Source organism: Hesperophylax consimilis, chromosome 16, assembly GCF_061612785.1.
Source record: "Hesperophylax consimilis isolate HC1 chromosome 16, BYU_Hcon_1.0, whole genome shotgun sequence".
NCBI lineage: Eukaryota > Metazoa > Arthropoda > Insecta > Trichoptera > Limnephilidae > Hesperophylax > Hesperophylax consimilis.
Window position 1 is genome coordinate 34,215,812 of NC_142851.1, and position 17,718 is coordinate 34,233,529.

The window sequence follows — 17,718 nt, forward strand, 5'->3', positions numbered from 1 at the left end:
GGTTAACCGTTGATAAAATTTTAACCTAGGATAGTTTGTCACAATTATTATTAGATATTTATTGCACTATTTTGTTTTAACGTTAGTTGCACTGTACGAATTCACATTCGAAGAGGTTCGATTATATTATTATGTGTCAGTCGAGTCGGTTGAAGAGCGGCGAGTTCACTGGAGTATTTAAAATCGATAAGACCGATCGTTGAATAAATGTATTGTTCCACACTTGCGGAGAAGGATATCTAATCGGATTCAATCACCGCTCGAGTGCTCGGCTGTTTGCTAAGTCCCGGGGTTTGTGGGGCGACAGCGGAGAGATCTCTGACCACTTCTCTCTCGAGTCCTCAGCGCGGAGACGGACTATGTCACCGACGCTGGCACTCGCGGCACCGCGACGGTGGCCTTTCCGCAGAGACCAAACAAACAAACAAACTCTCCCAAGGCCGAGGGAAAATAGCGACCCGATTGATTAACAATATAAAGAGCCGAAGAGAGCGAGAGAAAAAAAACGAAGAAGCCGTTATCAGTTGTAAAATCAAATGAAATCAAAACCTAGCCACTCGGGCCGAGTGCTATCGGTAGAGAGCGCACTCGAACCGCTCACAAGAACACTTTAGGGCTTTAAGACACCTCACCGTCTCTAGCGCTGTAGGGCACTCGACGTGCAGAAGAGCGGCGGGCAGGGCGTCCTCCATTATACACCAATGGGGGGCCGCTCCCGCCCTCCGCCGCGCTCGGCCAATGGGGGCCCCGCCCGGGCGCACTCCCGGCCAATCCCCGCCTCGTGCTGCCCCCACTGCCACCCCGCCTCGCCACCCCGGGGGCGCCGGAGAGCGGGGGGCGCGCCGGCGCACTGCCCCCGCCGGATTTAATATCGCAACAGTCAAAAGACGGAAGAAGTGGTTCTAAACGAAGCGTTTTCATATTTGGAATGTAAATGAAATACCGGCTGGATCATATGGAATTAATATGAATGCGAAATGAAAATGTCGAGTTGAGTTGGCAAACGGTGAACTGTAGAGATGGCACCAACTAGTTGTAGGTAGGTAGGTACCTACCTGCCTGCTTAGTGGCTAAGGTACCTACCTACTTCATCAACTGACAAAGGAACTGCCTATGCTTAGTCAGTGTTGTACTGTAGGTAGGTACTGTTCATTCCAGTAATGCTAGAAAAAAATCGGTAGGTGCCTACCGACGTTATCGACGAGTATTACATTTAATTGATTAGGTACCTACTATTACTTCTGTGTTCTTATTTTAATGAAACGTGTTTGCTTTAAATTGTAATCTAAATTATTTAAACTTACTCTTCTTTTTTTCACACAGTGAATCTGCAAACTACAAAAGCATAGATAACATAAAATAAAAACGTAATTTACTAATTTCCATCTTGTTTGCGCACCGTGAAAATTTATAAATTATTGTTAATTTATTAAAAATCTTGTCAAATTAATCGTTTTCCTGTTAAAAACGGGACTGCAGGTCTTAAACGAATGAATTGACAGATTTCATAACAAACTGTCACTAAAACACGAATATGTTATGAGGAAGTCGGATGTTCTTAAAAATTATAATATTAATTAGGACAAGGCCACCGGCATGAACACGTGTTCAGATATATTCTGAATGACCAATATTTTATTAGGAAATGGAATTTGGAAAAATCATCCGTAATCATTTTTCTCCGTGCTTGCTATTAATATTGCCTACAACTAGGAGCCCTGATTTCAATTAACAGCCCAGTTATTTCACATAAATTCAGCGCCATATTGTTTTTTGACAGTTGAACGGTTCCCGTTAAATACCGATTTTAAGTCTGTTTCAGATTTTGCACAATTTTGATCAACAGAAGAGACTACTATTACTATAATCTTATTACAATTTAATAGAATGCTGAAACTCAACTAGAAACCTTACAAATGAAGACCAATCAAACGTTAAAAAATGGCGCTGATTTTGAATTTCTGTGAAACAACTGCGCCTAAATGAATTTATTATTCCTCCAAAAATTATGTCTGACTAAAGACGACAAACAAGTTTAGCACTTTTTAAAATATATATTTTTTTTCATGTAGGTATTTCTGTAACAATATTTTTCTATGGACAATTTATTTTTATGGATGCGTCGAAACCGGTAGTGAAATAATAATATTTGGATGATTTTTATAGCGCCGTTTATGTGAAAAATCACCTCAATGGCGCAAAACAACATATATAAAATTTTTCTAAAATGCTATATCTTAACCTATAGAGTAAAAAAACTATTATAAATTTATGGCTAATATATTGCATCAACCTGTTCGTCGATCACTAATACAAAACTATATGGAGGTAGGTACCTACAATGCATTTGACCAATGGGCGAGATGCTGAGTTAGAATGAACATATATTATTATTTATTCATTCTCGGATTAAAATGATTAATACTGATTAATTAAACATCTCTTTGCAATCCACTTCCTGATAAAGTGTTGATAAATTCGTACCTAATAATATCGAAACACTGTTCATCCACCTGCGCTTGTTTTAATAATAGAGTCACGTGGGGTAACCGTGCGCAATTTTTACATTAGGATTTTTGTATTAAAAAGCTTTAGGTATTTTACTTAATTTTTTTATTTATTAAAATGATCGATTATTAAGGCACCTCAAACAACCATAAAAACCTCATATGGTCCATAAATGAAACAGTTATATAAAAAAGTTTACATGCATGTCGATTGCGTACACTTAACCCGTATGCGGGGTAAGTATACGCATACCATAGGGTAAGTGTTCGCACCGCGAAGAGTTACCCTCTATTGCAATTATCACACTTAAATTGCCCCTTATCGTAGTCTGTGCAGTTCCCATGCCACCATGCTTTACACACAATACATTCTATCCAATCTTCTGTTGGTGGATCTCGATATTTCTCCTTACATTGTGAGCAAAAATAGTCCTTAGAAGCCTGTTTTTGTGCTCTCTTTAAACAGTTATGCACGCTGGAATCTCCCGCCTTACGCTTTGTGGTGCGACTTTCTTGAAAAGAGGTGATCGTCCGATTTCCATTGTTTTAATTATTGTTTTTCGGACCATTTTTGCATCTGCATCTCTCTGCTTCTGATGAAGTTTCTTTTTATAGAGACTTGAGGTAATTATTTCAGACTTGCAAGCATTTTTTCGTCGTTTTTTTTATGTGTTGCTTTTGGTAGAGGTCTTACAACAAATATTGGGACGTTAAGGACTGATGTTGCATCTTGTGGTAGAGAGCTGGCCTGAACTTCAATTGCATCTTCAATCGGATCGTAAGAAGCTGACGAATAATATTTTTATTAGGTCTGAGAGACGTTTGTGGGCTGCTTGGTGCCGCATGTATTTTGGCATAGCAAGAGATCTGATTGTTCAGAATATCTGTGCTAATTATTGATCATATGTCACTTTGCTCTTGATTAGCTAACGGAGAGATAATGGATACGTCAGGTTGGGGCTCGAACATATCAGTAACAGAAACAGCTGCAAAATCAGCTTCGGTGAAGAGTTCACTGTCTAAAGGATGTATTCCGCTTACTTTGAAACCTGATACCGCATTCCCCACAGTTGCAACTTTCTTGAAGGCTTTATCGAAAATCGAGACAACTTGGTATTGGTTGATCTTGTTGATTTCAGCATACTCGTAAACAAATTGTCTGCATAGTCAGGCCATAGAACATTTCGTCAGTTTTTTTAATCAACGATTTCGGCCTGAAAATAAATGAATGATTATTATTTACTGCGGCGTTTACGCAGAGTGGCTTCACTGATCCCAACAATATCTGCAGCAGCCCGCTGACTATTCCCCTCTTTCATAAGCCTTTTTGCAGTTTCAATCTGCTCTTGAGTGCAAACTGATCTCTCCGGGTGCTTTCTCACGTACACACGCGGCATATTTCACTGTAAAAAAATAACGAGAGTTGAAATATTATGCTATAAAGTCAATTTTATCTATCGGGGTAAGTGTTCGCAATCGTCCAACTGCGAACGCTTACCCCAGCACACTTACCCCATCACACCAAAATTCAATAAAATTTAAAAATCAGATTATTGGTTATCTTTATTAGAATTATCACTTTGCACCCGTCTAACTAACAATATTTCACCAAAAATTATCATAGACCACGTCGCTCTCACACAGCTGGTTACACAATAGCACACATCCGTAACGAAGATGAAAAATTTAAGAAAAGCACGAAAAAAAGTAATTTTCCTACCATTTTTTAATGACAAATCAGCATGAACTGTACACATGTCCCGCTTCGGCGCGATCCAGAACGCTACTGAATTAAGGAACGCGCGGGCGCTTAACAGGCACAATCTTGTCGAAAACATCACTGCGAACACTTACACTCCGCGTACGGTTACCCCACGTGACTCTACATCATGGCGAAATGCTAAAAATGTTAAGAACACGTGCTCGGACATCGTGACAAACGTGTTTTACTTAAAGTTGATCAGGATACCTATAAATGCATTCCTTAATGGCCTACAATCCCGTTTTTTACAGGATTATAAACAATTTGAAGATATAATTAATAAATTAGCAATATTTTTACCAGGAAGTTTTTTATAAGTACCTAATAACAAATGAACATTAAAACTAGAGGCGGATTTGCAGTCTTGGCCGCCCTAGGCCCCAGACCATGTAGCCGCCCCTTTCTCAGTACCCATCATATTGACCAGAAGTATCCAAACTTTTCAGTAAGTTCCTAGGGTCAAAACCGAGCGACGCACAGTGGGCTGAAAATCGCCTTTCATAGTCATAGAGACTTACATTTTCAAGGGTATTTTTTTTGGCTAGAAATGGATTTTGCTGATCATAACTATGCTATAAAATGTCGTACGAAGCAATTGCGTGTACAAATGAAGGAGTTATAATTTTTTAAAGAAAAAATTGTATGGCGCTGACATTAAAAATGAGGCTATCTCTGCAATCATAAGGTTGGCCGTTCTATCCTTACACACAGATAATACTACTATTTATTTGTATTTTTTTGACATACTTCATATTGTGGCGCAAGGTGCGATTTTTTTTTTTTAAATCCTAAAGTTGAAAAAAAATTTTTTTTTTGTTGATGATTCATTTTAATGCCTAAATGCTTTACATATGAGTATGCTTTGTCTAGTTTACAATATTTTATTTACACTGCAAGCCAAAACACTGTGCACAGTGGGCTGAAAATCGCCTTTCATAGACATAAAGACTTGAATTTTCAAGTGTATTTTTTTTTGGCTAGAAATGGATTCTGCTGATCATTAAAATGCTATAAAATTTTGTATGAAGCAATCGCGTGTACAAATGAAGGAGTCATCATTTTTTTAATAAAAATTTGTATGGAACTGACATTAAAAATGAGGCTATCTCTGGAATCATAAGGTTGACCATTATATCCTTACACACAAATATACTACTATTTATATGTATTTTTTTGACATACTTTGTATTATGGCGAAACTTGTGATTTTTTTTTAAATCCTCAAAGTTGAAAAAAAACTTTTTTATGTTGAAGATTCATGTTAATGCTTAAATGCTTTACATAGTTTACAATATTTTATTTACACTGCAAGCCCTAAAGCATTTAAGCATTAAAATGAATCATCAACATTAAAAAGGGTTTTTTTCAACTTTGAGGATTTAAAAAAAAAAAAATCGCACCTTGCGCCACAATATGAAGTATAAAAAAATTATAACTCCTTCATTTGTACACGCAATTGCTTCGTACGACGTTTTATACCATAGTAATGATCAGCAGAATCCATTTCTAGCCAAAAAAATACCCTTGAAAATTCAAGTCTCTATGTCTATGAAAGGCGATTTTCAGCCCACTGTGCGACGGAGCATGATAGGTGCGGTAAGGGCGGCTGCGGGGCGTGGGGGCGCGCTGTGTGCTGTGTGTGAACACGCTCTTGCATACCGCTATTTCGTACGTAGAATATTTAGGTACTTAGGAAGTAATTTCTTGTTATCATCTGTGACTTTTTGTCACGATTGGCCGCCCCTAATATCTGGCCGCCCTAGGCCCGGGCCTACATAGACCTAAGGGTAAATCCGCCTCTGATTAAAACAAACTAATAATTTACCTGGTATGATTTGAGATTTTCACGGCCAAAAGTATTGTAGTAATTTGTTTTTGGGGTATTGTGCCGTGTTTCGCTACCTCCTTCTTTAGCCCACGTTTCGGACAGTATTGCAGTGTCCATCATCAGGGCAGATGTGTAATCCTACAGATTAAAAATCCTACAGATTAAAAATCCTGCAGATTAAAAATCCTACAGATTAAATCCTATCACATTACACATCTGCACTGATGATGGAATGCTGACCGAAACGTTGGCTAAAGAAGGAGGTAACGCAACACGGCATAATACCCCAAAAACAAATCACTAAAATAATTTACCTATTAGGTACATAAAAAACTTTTTTTAATGTAGATAATACCAATGTATAACAGAATATGGAGTAGGTATCATTAGGGAGGCGGGTGTTGGTACCGCCTCCCCGGAAAACATTTAAAGGATAGGTAACCAAAACCTCTACCACGGGTCACCCCAAGCGGTTTGCTATGTTTGGTGAATTAGAAGGGGTCCCCGGGTTCATGGGGTGAGGTTTGTCTAGATCTTGGCGGCGAATGCGTCTGCCCACCTACTACTGGTAGGCCGGATCTGAAGACACTGATTGTGGACGACCCTAGGACCTCTCCAACAGGACTCCATCGACCCATCGCCCTGAACTGAGGGAAAAATGGATTTATAGTACACACTGACCCTCGTTTCTACCCACTCCTCGTACAACCTCGTACAAACCTTCTTTCACAAAACTTTGTCTCTTTCCTTTCCACATAAAGATGACATAGGACCTGACAAAAATTATATTTTTCTCAGTGCCTCCAGTGTAGAGCTAATGTAAAAAAAGGTGAATGATTATATTCGTGGAGGCAAACAAAACGGGAACCAACAAACGAAGAACATAAATCCGGTAAAGTACGTACCTAATCATTACACTACATCTGCAGATACAACTCCCGGACTGTGCAGAAAAGTTTCTCTGTCCTGCAACACCGATTTCGCCTTCAGAAATTTGATATGGCACCGGAAAGGTTGCCATGTTCGTGTTAAGTATATGAATATCACAATTGATATTATATTATATCACAATTTGGGAGGCTGGTAGAGAGTGTGGGTACCGCCGCCCCGGGAACTATTATTGGATAACCAACCCCCCTGCCTTAGGTCAATCCAAGTTGTTTGCTACGTTTGGTGACTTAGGAGGGGTGTCCGGGTTCATTGGGTGAGGTTTGTCTACTCATGTGTGGAGCTAATGTAAAAAAAAACATTTTATAGGTAGGTACGTAGCTACCTACCTAGGTAGGTACCTATTTTTGATATTGAAGGTAGTGACGAAAATTTCGTACTTTTTTTACATTAGATCCACACCGGAGGCACTGAGGAAAATATTTATTTCTCATCATCATGTTTAGGGATGCTGTGTAGAGGGTCTTTTTTATTGAAAGGGGGAGAGAAAGTTCTAGGAAATAAAATAAGGTATTAAAGGGGTGGGTAGGAATGTGGTGGTACAGTAAGTTAAACCTCTCAGTTTTGACTGCCCACCCTCTAATCCCTTGATGCAAAGCGTTTGTTTGATTTACAATAATTTATAACCACAAAGAGATTGCTTCTTATAAACAAAATTGAAGTAGTTATTCATCTACGTAATATATCATACTATGGTTAGTTTCATCCACAAGTAAACGTAAGTAACTAATACCTACCCGTAAGTAACTAATACCTATCCGTAGTTAACTCATGCCTACCTGTAAATAACTAATACCTACCCGTAAGTAACTAATACTTACCCGTAAATAACTAATACCTACCCCTAAGTAACTAATACCTACGTATTTACCTACATTCTATTACATTTTGTGTAATTATTATTTAATGTAATTTGGATATTTTAAATAAGGTAGGTACCTACCTTATTTCTTTCTAATTATACCTATATATATATATTAGTCTTATATTGCAAGTATTATTTTTTTAAATGGCATACAGAATGTGACGCAAGTGTGAATGGTAGCAGAAGTCGGGGACGTCCTACGAATACATGCCACGATCAAGTGAGTCAGATACTTGAGTCGGGCCATGTCAAGAGTCAGAATAATAGAAGAGTGAGTATGAGACGATGAATTAATGTGAATGAAGACCGAGTTGTTTGGCGGTCCGTCCTCTCTACCTACCCCTGCGGGAAAGGGCATGATGGTTAGTTACCTAGTTATATAGTTAATATTGCACCGAATCTTCGTCCTATATTGCGACCTATATGGATTTTTGGGTAGGTTGTCAATAAATATGTATGTTTATTTAAGTTAATGTGTAAAACTAATATTTAAACTGTAAAATTTAATTATTAAAAACAATGTTAGCGCTAGGACATGAACCCACGACCTTCACATTGCCGTAGCGCTGCTCTAACAACTGCCACCATAACTTTTTCTGTGTCCAACTTTCGTTTAAAATCACTTATATTGTCTTCAATAATTAAATATGTGGTTACCTACCAATTTTTCAACAATCGCACACTCAAAAATCATCAGCGGGAACTGGTACAAACCCATTAGATAGGTACTTACCCGCCTATCTACTTTTGGTAGGTATATATAAAAAATAAAAATAAAAACAAATTAACAGATGAGTATGAACACGTCAAAGCAAGATTTTCACCCTACGGCAATCGGTAGTAGTTAGGTAGGTACCTACCTAACTACCTAACAAACTAACCATCACGCCGTTCGCAGGGGTAGGCAGAGAGGTCGAACCGCCAAACAACTCGGTCTTGTCACACATTCCTACGTAAGTAGGTAGGTACTGTTTATAAAGAGTTTTTTTAAACCTTTTTTGGGTAATTTTTTAAATAATAGTATTTTGCTTATATACCTAACTAATATTTTTTTTAAATTTGTATATAGTTTGTATATTCTTTTGAATTCTATACTTCTTATTATGTTTTGTATTCTATACTTTTAAATTCTTCTATATTTCACATATGATAATATACCTATTTTCTCAAATTATTTTAATGTAGATACTTTGTAGAACTCGGACAAATCAAATATCATCAGTTTATTTTTTTCTTATTTCTTTACTTAGGACGTATTGTTTCAGAGAATTTGAACAATTCTTCAATTTTCAACATTCATTTCGGAGTTCTGTGAATGTCGTATTCAAGTTTTTTTTTTTTTATAAAGAAAGACAAAACATTCCCGGGTTACGAATAACCTGACAATATTTGAAAATCTCCTACTGCCACCACAGAAAGCGGAAAATGTTGCTTGTGTTGTGATGGAGGACTTAGCCAGCCGAGGAATTGAACACGCTACGCCGTGGGACCCAAGCGCGATGTCAACTCGGCCACCGACCGGTCGAATATTCTGTTATTATTTCAGTACTGTTAAGTATCTCGCCTATAATAACAGAACTTGAACAGGACATTCACAGAACTCGCAAATGAATGTTGAAATTTGAAGAATTGTTCAAATTCTATTAAACAACCCATTCTTAGTAATACTTACTTTGATTTTATACTTTTTATCAAAATTATATATTTACGTCTTATACTCTTTTAAATTCTGTATTCCTTATTTTCTTTTGAATATTTCTGTACCTACCTGTTTCATATTTGACGACCGGTCGGTGGCTGAGTTGATATCGGGTTTGGGACCCACCCAGGCGTTGTGTGTTCAGTTCCTCAGCTGGCTAAGTCCTCCATCACAACATAGGAGTAACACGGTAGTAGGAGATTTGCAAATATTGCATGGTTATTTGTAACCCGGGAACTGTTGTCTTTCTTTTTAATAAAAAAAAATATATTCATTTAAATTATTTTTGAGCCCTCAGACCTCTGATACCGTCATGTTTTTTTTAAATAAGCTATCAGAAGACCGGTGAATTTGTGTTTATTTCAAAAACCAAAATTCTGTTTTGAAAGTTGACAAAATACGCCTTCAAATGTTATTGTTAAAAATGAATATAATTTCTTTAAATAAAAATTACGGGTGCGAACATAAAAAAAAAAGTTTTAAAATGGATCACCTCATATTTTTTCGTCTAAACATTGAAGTAAAAATACTGATAACAAACAAAAGAAATAGATCTTTTACTAGGCAAAAGTATTTTAAACATTACTGTCATCATTATTTCAACTTTCTATTATTCTATTATTTTTATCATTTTATTCTATTTTATGTTCAATTCATCTGTTTTTTTTTCTTTGTTTTCCTGTTCTATTTTTTGTATCTCCATATGGAATGTGTGAGACTGCACTAACCTCCCCACATACCGGAACAAACATTATTTAAAAAAAAATCCGATTTTATGTCTGGGTTATTTTTCTGCAATAATCTATTATTTTTTTTATTATACGTATAATTATTTCTTTTTAATCTACTTGCTTTTACACCGAATTTTTATTTTAATAAATCCAATAAATTATTGATTATATTTTCATTATTATGATTATTATTACTTTTCCGATTTTATGTTAGGGTTAAATCTTCCCCATAGGAAAAACTAAACCCTTCCACACACTTTTCCAGAAATGATCGTTTAGTCAATCCACATTATGCAAGTGCATTATATAAGCAAAATAAATACAAAACAATACAAGAACAACACGTCAACTCACCAGAGATCAAATGGGAAAATAATTCACCGACTCCAGATATTTTCATATCAGAGGGTTCGGCTCGGTAGAACTCCTAACAGGGCCTATAAATCCTACTGATCCCTCAACATAAATATTTTAAAAATCTTTCGTAATCCTACATGTATTTAAAATGACTGATTTTTGAATTTTTTAAATATATATTTTTTTGATAGAATACGCCTAAATTTTGAATGAGAGAGCTAGGTATAGGTAATGGCAGTGGCCGAAATAACGAATGGTAATATTTTTATAGTCTGAGAATGCCAAATTCTTTTTATCTCATTTCCTAAATCTGTGTATTTTCTTATTTTTTCATTAAGGCGATCCAATACCAAGTAATGCAAAATCAGATGTTTTTGGTTTGAAAATTTGATTGCTTAGAAATACTACAGATGCTTTAATTAAATACTGCAAGTAGAACACATCTTGGGCTTGTCAGCAATCGATCTTTTTGTTATAAGACCTTTAATAAGCCTAGAAAAAAATAAAGTATCAGGCCTAAAAAAACTGTCTAGTGCAAAATATCCCATTTACATACCCATTTTCGGATATTTTTTTTATTGTATAATGTGGCAAATTCATTTTTTTATTCGATTATCGGAGGAAATTTTCATATATGTACCAGAACTACCACAAAATAAAACAAAATATGCATTTTCATAATATATTTTATAAAATGCGTTATTATTATTAGGTATATTATATAAATTTCTCACATTACGGTTGGAACTTTTCGTTTCACAGAGTTGATTTTAAATTCTTTTGTAGTCAATCCTCACTATTACAGGAAGGTAGATAAAACGATTTCTATGAGGTCATATGAGATGTTCCCAAAACCGAACAAATTGACTCTACCTAAACCCCTCCCCCCCAACTCTCCTCCACCTTTCTCTTTCCCATCTCCATCCCCTCCCCACTATCTTCAGCCTCAACACATACCCCAATTGGAGATGCCATAGTCCTACTAGACGGTTGTGAGCAGTTGGGACTAGTGTGCGGTATATTCATAGTAAATGACCACAGTAAACACAGAATAGGGTAATTTCATATTATTTTATTCTCATATCTTTTTATTTGTGCGTTGGGCCAACATGTACTAGGGGCACAAGGTTATTTGTTGTCTTTGAAGAATATCCCCCAAAATTAGCCAAGGGGTTAATTGATTGAGGATTATAATAGTTTTGTGTCATTAATATTGTAAAGTAACTATATCAGTGTTTATCTCGATAATTACTACAATTCTGACGTTTTTTTTTTAAATTGGCGTATCATTGTAATAAGGTTATAAAAAATGGTACCTACGGTGGGGTGACTTTTTACGTGTTGTTTTTTTTACTCCCTGTAAACATAGATACCTACACAATTTTTAAATATATTTCGAAAGTAAACATATGACATAAAATTTTCTTGTTTCAAAGTTGAAAATTGATCACAGTCACCCCATTTTACGGTACTGCTTTTCCTGTGAAATACCATAGTGACAGTTTGTGGATTTGGTTGCGTTGTAGGAATTTAATGAATTTGACTAAGGTGTGTTTGTACTCGTACACAATAGATGGATGGCTGAGAGGTACATACACCAACATTCCTTGGACAAATAAGGGATTCGAGAGACACGTCAGGAGTCTGGTAGGAGTTTCCCCGGGGTAGACAGGACTCTCCAAGGGTTATCTGGCGCCGATGATAAATGAAACAATAAACCTGTAATAATATAATACTGTATTTTGGTACTTATAATTAGAGCTGCATCATTAAACACACTTGTTAAATGAAATAGAGATTCGAGTAAATGTCATAAATCTAACAATCTCAAAGTAGCTCGTATCTAATACATACTTGCAAAACAGAACTTGAATAAATAGGTAACAACACTTGAAAAATCTCTAAATAGTATAAAACAAAGTCACAATCCTCGTCTGTTTGTGCGCTTAATTCTTCTAAACTATGTGCCGAATTTTGATAGGGTTTTCATTATCATTCTGAGAATTTCATCCGGAAGGTTTATATATATAATACATGAATATTATATTTACTGAAAGTAGAGAATAGTCAAGCAACTTCGGGTACATGTCAGCCAGTAGTTTATAATACTTGCAAAACAATACTTAAAAATAGGTAATAATACTTGCAAAACAGTACTTGAAAAATAGGTAATAATACTTGCAGATCAGAACCTGAAAAAAGGTAATGTTACTTTCTCAAAATACTTGCAGGACTTAATAAAAACATTATTTATTTTAAATTTATAAAAAGAAAATGTAGTTCAACGAATAACACAACAACATTTAAAAAAATGTATCAACAGAGGCGGTCCCTGCCTTAGTGCATTTGTGCACTGCACTGCCAAACATCGATATACGTTAGAAATGTAAATTCGTATATCCACTCACCAAGAATTCACGCCAGATCATTATAATCTTCTTACCAATCAAAGTTTGTACTAGACTCCCGCGCATGCGAAAAACAGTGTAATTTATCAACCCGTGCATTTTCGGCTTTGCCCGAGACATGCCATGTACCTTCTATAGGCACTGTCTCTAGAGGTCGGAACCGTAAAATGAACGAGACAGGTAGAGACCCATAACGGCTGTTGATGTGTTAGAGCAGTGGAGATAGAAGCTGGTCTGTGCATTATCGGCGCATGCGCCGAAATATCCTGATATATATCAAAAACCTTAAACATGCGTAAGACGTTTGGAATGCATTAGTTAGGATTGACAGATTTCGAACTAATTAACAATGTTATAATATTCTAGCGTTACCGGCGCGATCTACATATCTGCAAACTTGACAGTATTCATTATTGGCGATTGACGCGACGTTTTAACGGTTTTTACGAGTTTTGCTCTGCAAAAAGCTTTTTAAAAATGAGTGCTAATGAAAACATTGCGGTTAACATTGATTTTATCAAAAGTAACCGAAGTTCATTTTATCCCAACAAACTAGAGATGATTTCGCGAATGCTGACGGAGCAATATCAATTTTACAATTATTTTACAAGTGTAACTTGGTGGAGTGTTTTAGTGAAATAGTGAAACTGTTAAAAATAATTTGTACTATTCCGATGACAACTATCGAGTGCGAAAGGTGTTTTTCTACGTTGAAACGTGTAAAAACATTTCTGAGGAATACTATGTCCCAAGATCGTCTCAATGCTTTATCAATGATGAGCATCGAAAAAAGTTTGATCTCGTCTATACCAGACTTTAATAATCTTGTAATTGAAGAATTTTCTCAAATGAAAGAGCGACGAATGGATTTTCTCTACAAATGAATTATTTGTACTGGGTATGTAGTTCCCTTTAAATTACTTTATTTTCCTATTTTACATGTTACCATTATTTGTGAAATGCACTGCTGGCAAATTCTGTCACGAGCCGCCTCTGTGTATCAATAGGTATAGATATCTTTTTTCTAAATTAAAATAAGCTATAATTAAATCATCTGAAGATTCAAAGGCCTCACTTATATTCATCGTAGGTACTTTTTATTTTTCTAATGAACACTCAGCGCTAAAATTATATTTCTCAACGCTTCTGTAGCTCTGGAATCCGGAAAATGATCTAAAATACGATTAGCAGCGTTACAATGTTCATTGAACAGCTTCACGGTGTTCTCCAGGGCTGAACTTTTGAGCACTGCTAAACTCAGTTGCTCATAGTCGACATTGCCGACCCCATCCTTCGAGCAGGATATTTGTTCAAACAAGGACTTGTCTTCATTCAAAGCGAACAAAACAGGAGCAGAAACTAATGAAAAAGAATCCGAACTTGGGCTTGCGAAAAGATTGTAATCGAAAGAAGCCTGCCAAGCAAGGACAGCGTGGCAGCCAAAAAGGTAGCCATTGTCCTGGAATTGTTGATTATGTCCTGCTAGATGAAGGACGCCTTGACACCCCACGCCGAGTAAACTCCCTCCGTCTAAAGTATTTCTTAATGTCCATTCTCTGACTGGGTTTCCAATACAGTCCTCTACGTCCAAAGCTTCAAATTTCCTTCCATATCCAATTATCTCTCTAGTCTTTAAATCATCTTTGATTTCCATTACAACTTCTGCCTGTTCGTCTAGTTTTGAGGGTATAGGCATATTCTGAGGATCTCTTTCTCCTACAAACTCTCCATCTGAAAGATCTCTTAAAGCTGATGAAACAATCTCGGAAAGGTGCTGGTTTCTCAGTTTGGAGAGCATGCCATTAGCCGTTACCAATAAGTAGTCGCCTGTCAGTAGAGCAATCTTATTTCCAAAGTTGAGATTTGCGGTGTTTTCCGAGTATTCTTTGGCGGAAAAGTTAATAAGACCTTTGTGGACGAGATGGCCTGTGCGAATCATCTCGATGATCTCGGCCATCATTCTCTGCCCCTGCAAGACGCCCCCGTCAGTGAGCTGGTCCAGTTGGGTGGCTGCGCTGGGGTAGCCCGCGGCCTTTGACACCAGCAGGATAAGGAGGCCCCAGGCTTGTGTATTATTCTTATCATTGTATAAGAGATTCTTGGCCGTTTTCAAGATAGGATGGTTGCTGCCCACCTGAGAACATAAAAGCATGTATATAGTTCAGAAAAAGTGTAGATCGCATTTCACGATCATACCCAGACATTTCAGGAGGTGAAAATCAAAGATAAAGGGATCGTTTTATCATACAGGCATTTTGTGAATAAGGGCTAAACAACGTTTTGGTACCCATATCAAAATCGAAATCCCACGTGGTATTCGCTTATATCTGAATAGTCCTTTATTACAATAACAACCTTCCTTAAACATAATAATTACTTATTATGAAGATAAAGTGTAATAGTTAAACGTTATCATTCATCTCTTACTTACCTATTATTTTTTTCTGATATGAATTCTCGAATTCACTGTTTAAGTGATTGTTTGTGGTTTTAGATAAGAGTCATAAAAAAAATTTTATAAGAATCATAAAAAAAATCTATAAAAAAAGCAGAGATCTTATCTCTTTGTTAAATTTCTAAAAATAAAGTAGGACCTACATTCAATTTATTTATTTATTGACGTCTATTAAGGCTTTTACATACATATATAACAATATTTAAGAAATTATACTCATAAATAGTGCATGAAATGACTGTTTAAAACACATATATAAAAAAAATATTGTTGAATTTGATCCACACAGTATGATTATTGTTAGTATATTTTTGTAAACACATACTAATAATAAAATAACATATTAGTTTAAAAACGTGATGAAGTGGAAACAAAGTAACTTTTCATATCTAATACTGTCAATATTCACTCACCCACGAAACAGATAAAAATACTTAGGTACCTACATAGGTATTATCAAATACCCTTAACACCTTCAACATCTGATATTTCCCATACATTCTAATGACACCATGCTAAACTAGCGCCTCCTGGCGGTATGAATTGTGCGCCTTGGTTTCCATTCTTTCATTTTACTGGATTTTATGTGAAATATTCTTTATTTATAAATCAAAAAAGGTTACTCACGTTGTTTTTACTCATAGAAAAAATATATTAACGCGGTATTAACTCTGTCGTTAATGGTTCAAAAAGTTAATAAAAAAAATTTGATGTATAGGTATATATTACAATTAATTCTATTCTTTTGAAAGAGCTATAACTTCGTGGTTGTCCAGTATAAATAAATGAAACAATGTTACTTTGTTTGAACCACTATATATTTATTGTTTTCATAATTTCTATAATTAACGTAAAATACAGAAAATATTTCACATAAAATCTAGTAAAATATATGAATGAAAACAAAGGCACACAACTCATGCCGCTAGGAGGCACTAGTAAAGCATGGTGTCACTAGAATGTATGGGAAGTTGGAGGTATTATTAATATTATAGGGTAGTTGAATACCCTAGTACTTAACATAGTTTTTCTAACTGGATAGTTCTCATGTAAGTGATAACATCTGTAAAAGCCCAGTATAAATAAACAAATTTGGTATTATTTGTTTTCAGAAAAGGCTGTGTTGTGGCCCTTCGGATGTACCAATATACAAATAAACTGATTAATATTACGTAAATAATGAATATAGGTACTCACTAGTTTCCTAAGGTGTATGGCCACATTAGCAATCTCATCACTGAGAAGCCATCTCAAATTTGCAAAAGAAGGAGGATATCCCACTATTTTCTCTGCTTCACTGATGGCTTTATCCCAATCGGGTTTAGGGTTCGGATATGTAAACACATTGCGGCAATGGTTTCTATTTTCTGGATTAAATCGTGAGCTTATTGGATAAACTGAATGGCACAGGCGCGCACAACTGAAACATTTATTAATTACTGACATAGCTCGTCTTCAATGCGTGTTCTTATTTAGTGGTAATGATAAGGTAAGTGATGTCAACATCTGTCAGTCTAAATAATGAGTTCAGGGTTATGCTTACAGACTATTCAGTATTCGGTTTATTCTTCTATTATTATACTGCGCATGTGTTTCAAATCTGGCGCATGTGCAGAGGTTTATTTTGGTCCATTTGTTCGAACCTGGCGGCATCGGGATGAACTGTTTTAAATGCGATGAAGTTAATAATTCGCACTTAAATTACTATTATTTACTAAATTTACAGAATTATTCGCAACTGTTGCATATTTTATTTGTTTTTTTTGTGTTTTGATTATTTTTTACAAAAAATACAGAATAATTATTTTTGATCGACAAATTTGAGCTTTTTTCCCTAGCGGCATTTTCCGAAAACTCTGTATGCGCCCTTCGTTGCCGGCTTTCCACCATAGTTGGATTTAGTGGAATTATTTTCTCCTTGGTACAATACTGAATCTGAGAAGAAAGGGAATATAGTGATTAATAGTAAAATTTCTACCTACTCTTCTACAGAAAATTATACTGTCATACCTACACCCTAAACACTGTTAATTCAAAAATCAGTATAATTTTTTTAAATCCCCCTATAACGAGGGTTGTGGTGTGCATCTTAGATAACGTCATCGTAGTTTGCCTGTTCAACGACAGATGCATAAATGAACCTACACCGACAGATGTC

The 17,718-nt window shown here is 35.9% G+C and overlaps 1 protein-coding gene across 1 annotated transcript; it reads right to left on the reverse strand.

The window, feature by feature from the left end:
• Positions 1 to 12,447: 12,447 nt before the first annotated feature.
• Positions 12,448 to 17,129, reverse strand: LOC149417101 (all trans-polyprenyl-diphosphate synthase PDSS2-like). The gene is made up of 2 exons (XM_089640767.1): positions 16,758 to 17,129; positions 12,448 to 15,239 (listed from the first exon to the last, which is right to left on the reverse strand). Exons 1-2 carry the CDS (start codon positions 17,004 to 17,006, stop codon positions 14,211 to 14,213), a joined length of 1,278 nt encoding a protein of 425 aa, XP_089496893.1. The 5' UTR covers positions 17,007 to 17,129; the 3' UTR covers positions 12,448 to 14,210.
• Positions 17,130 to 17,718: the final 589 nt, after the last annotated feature.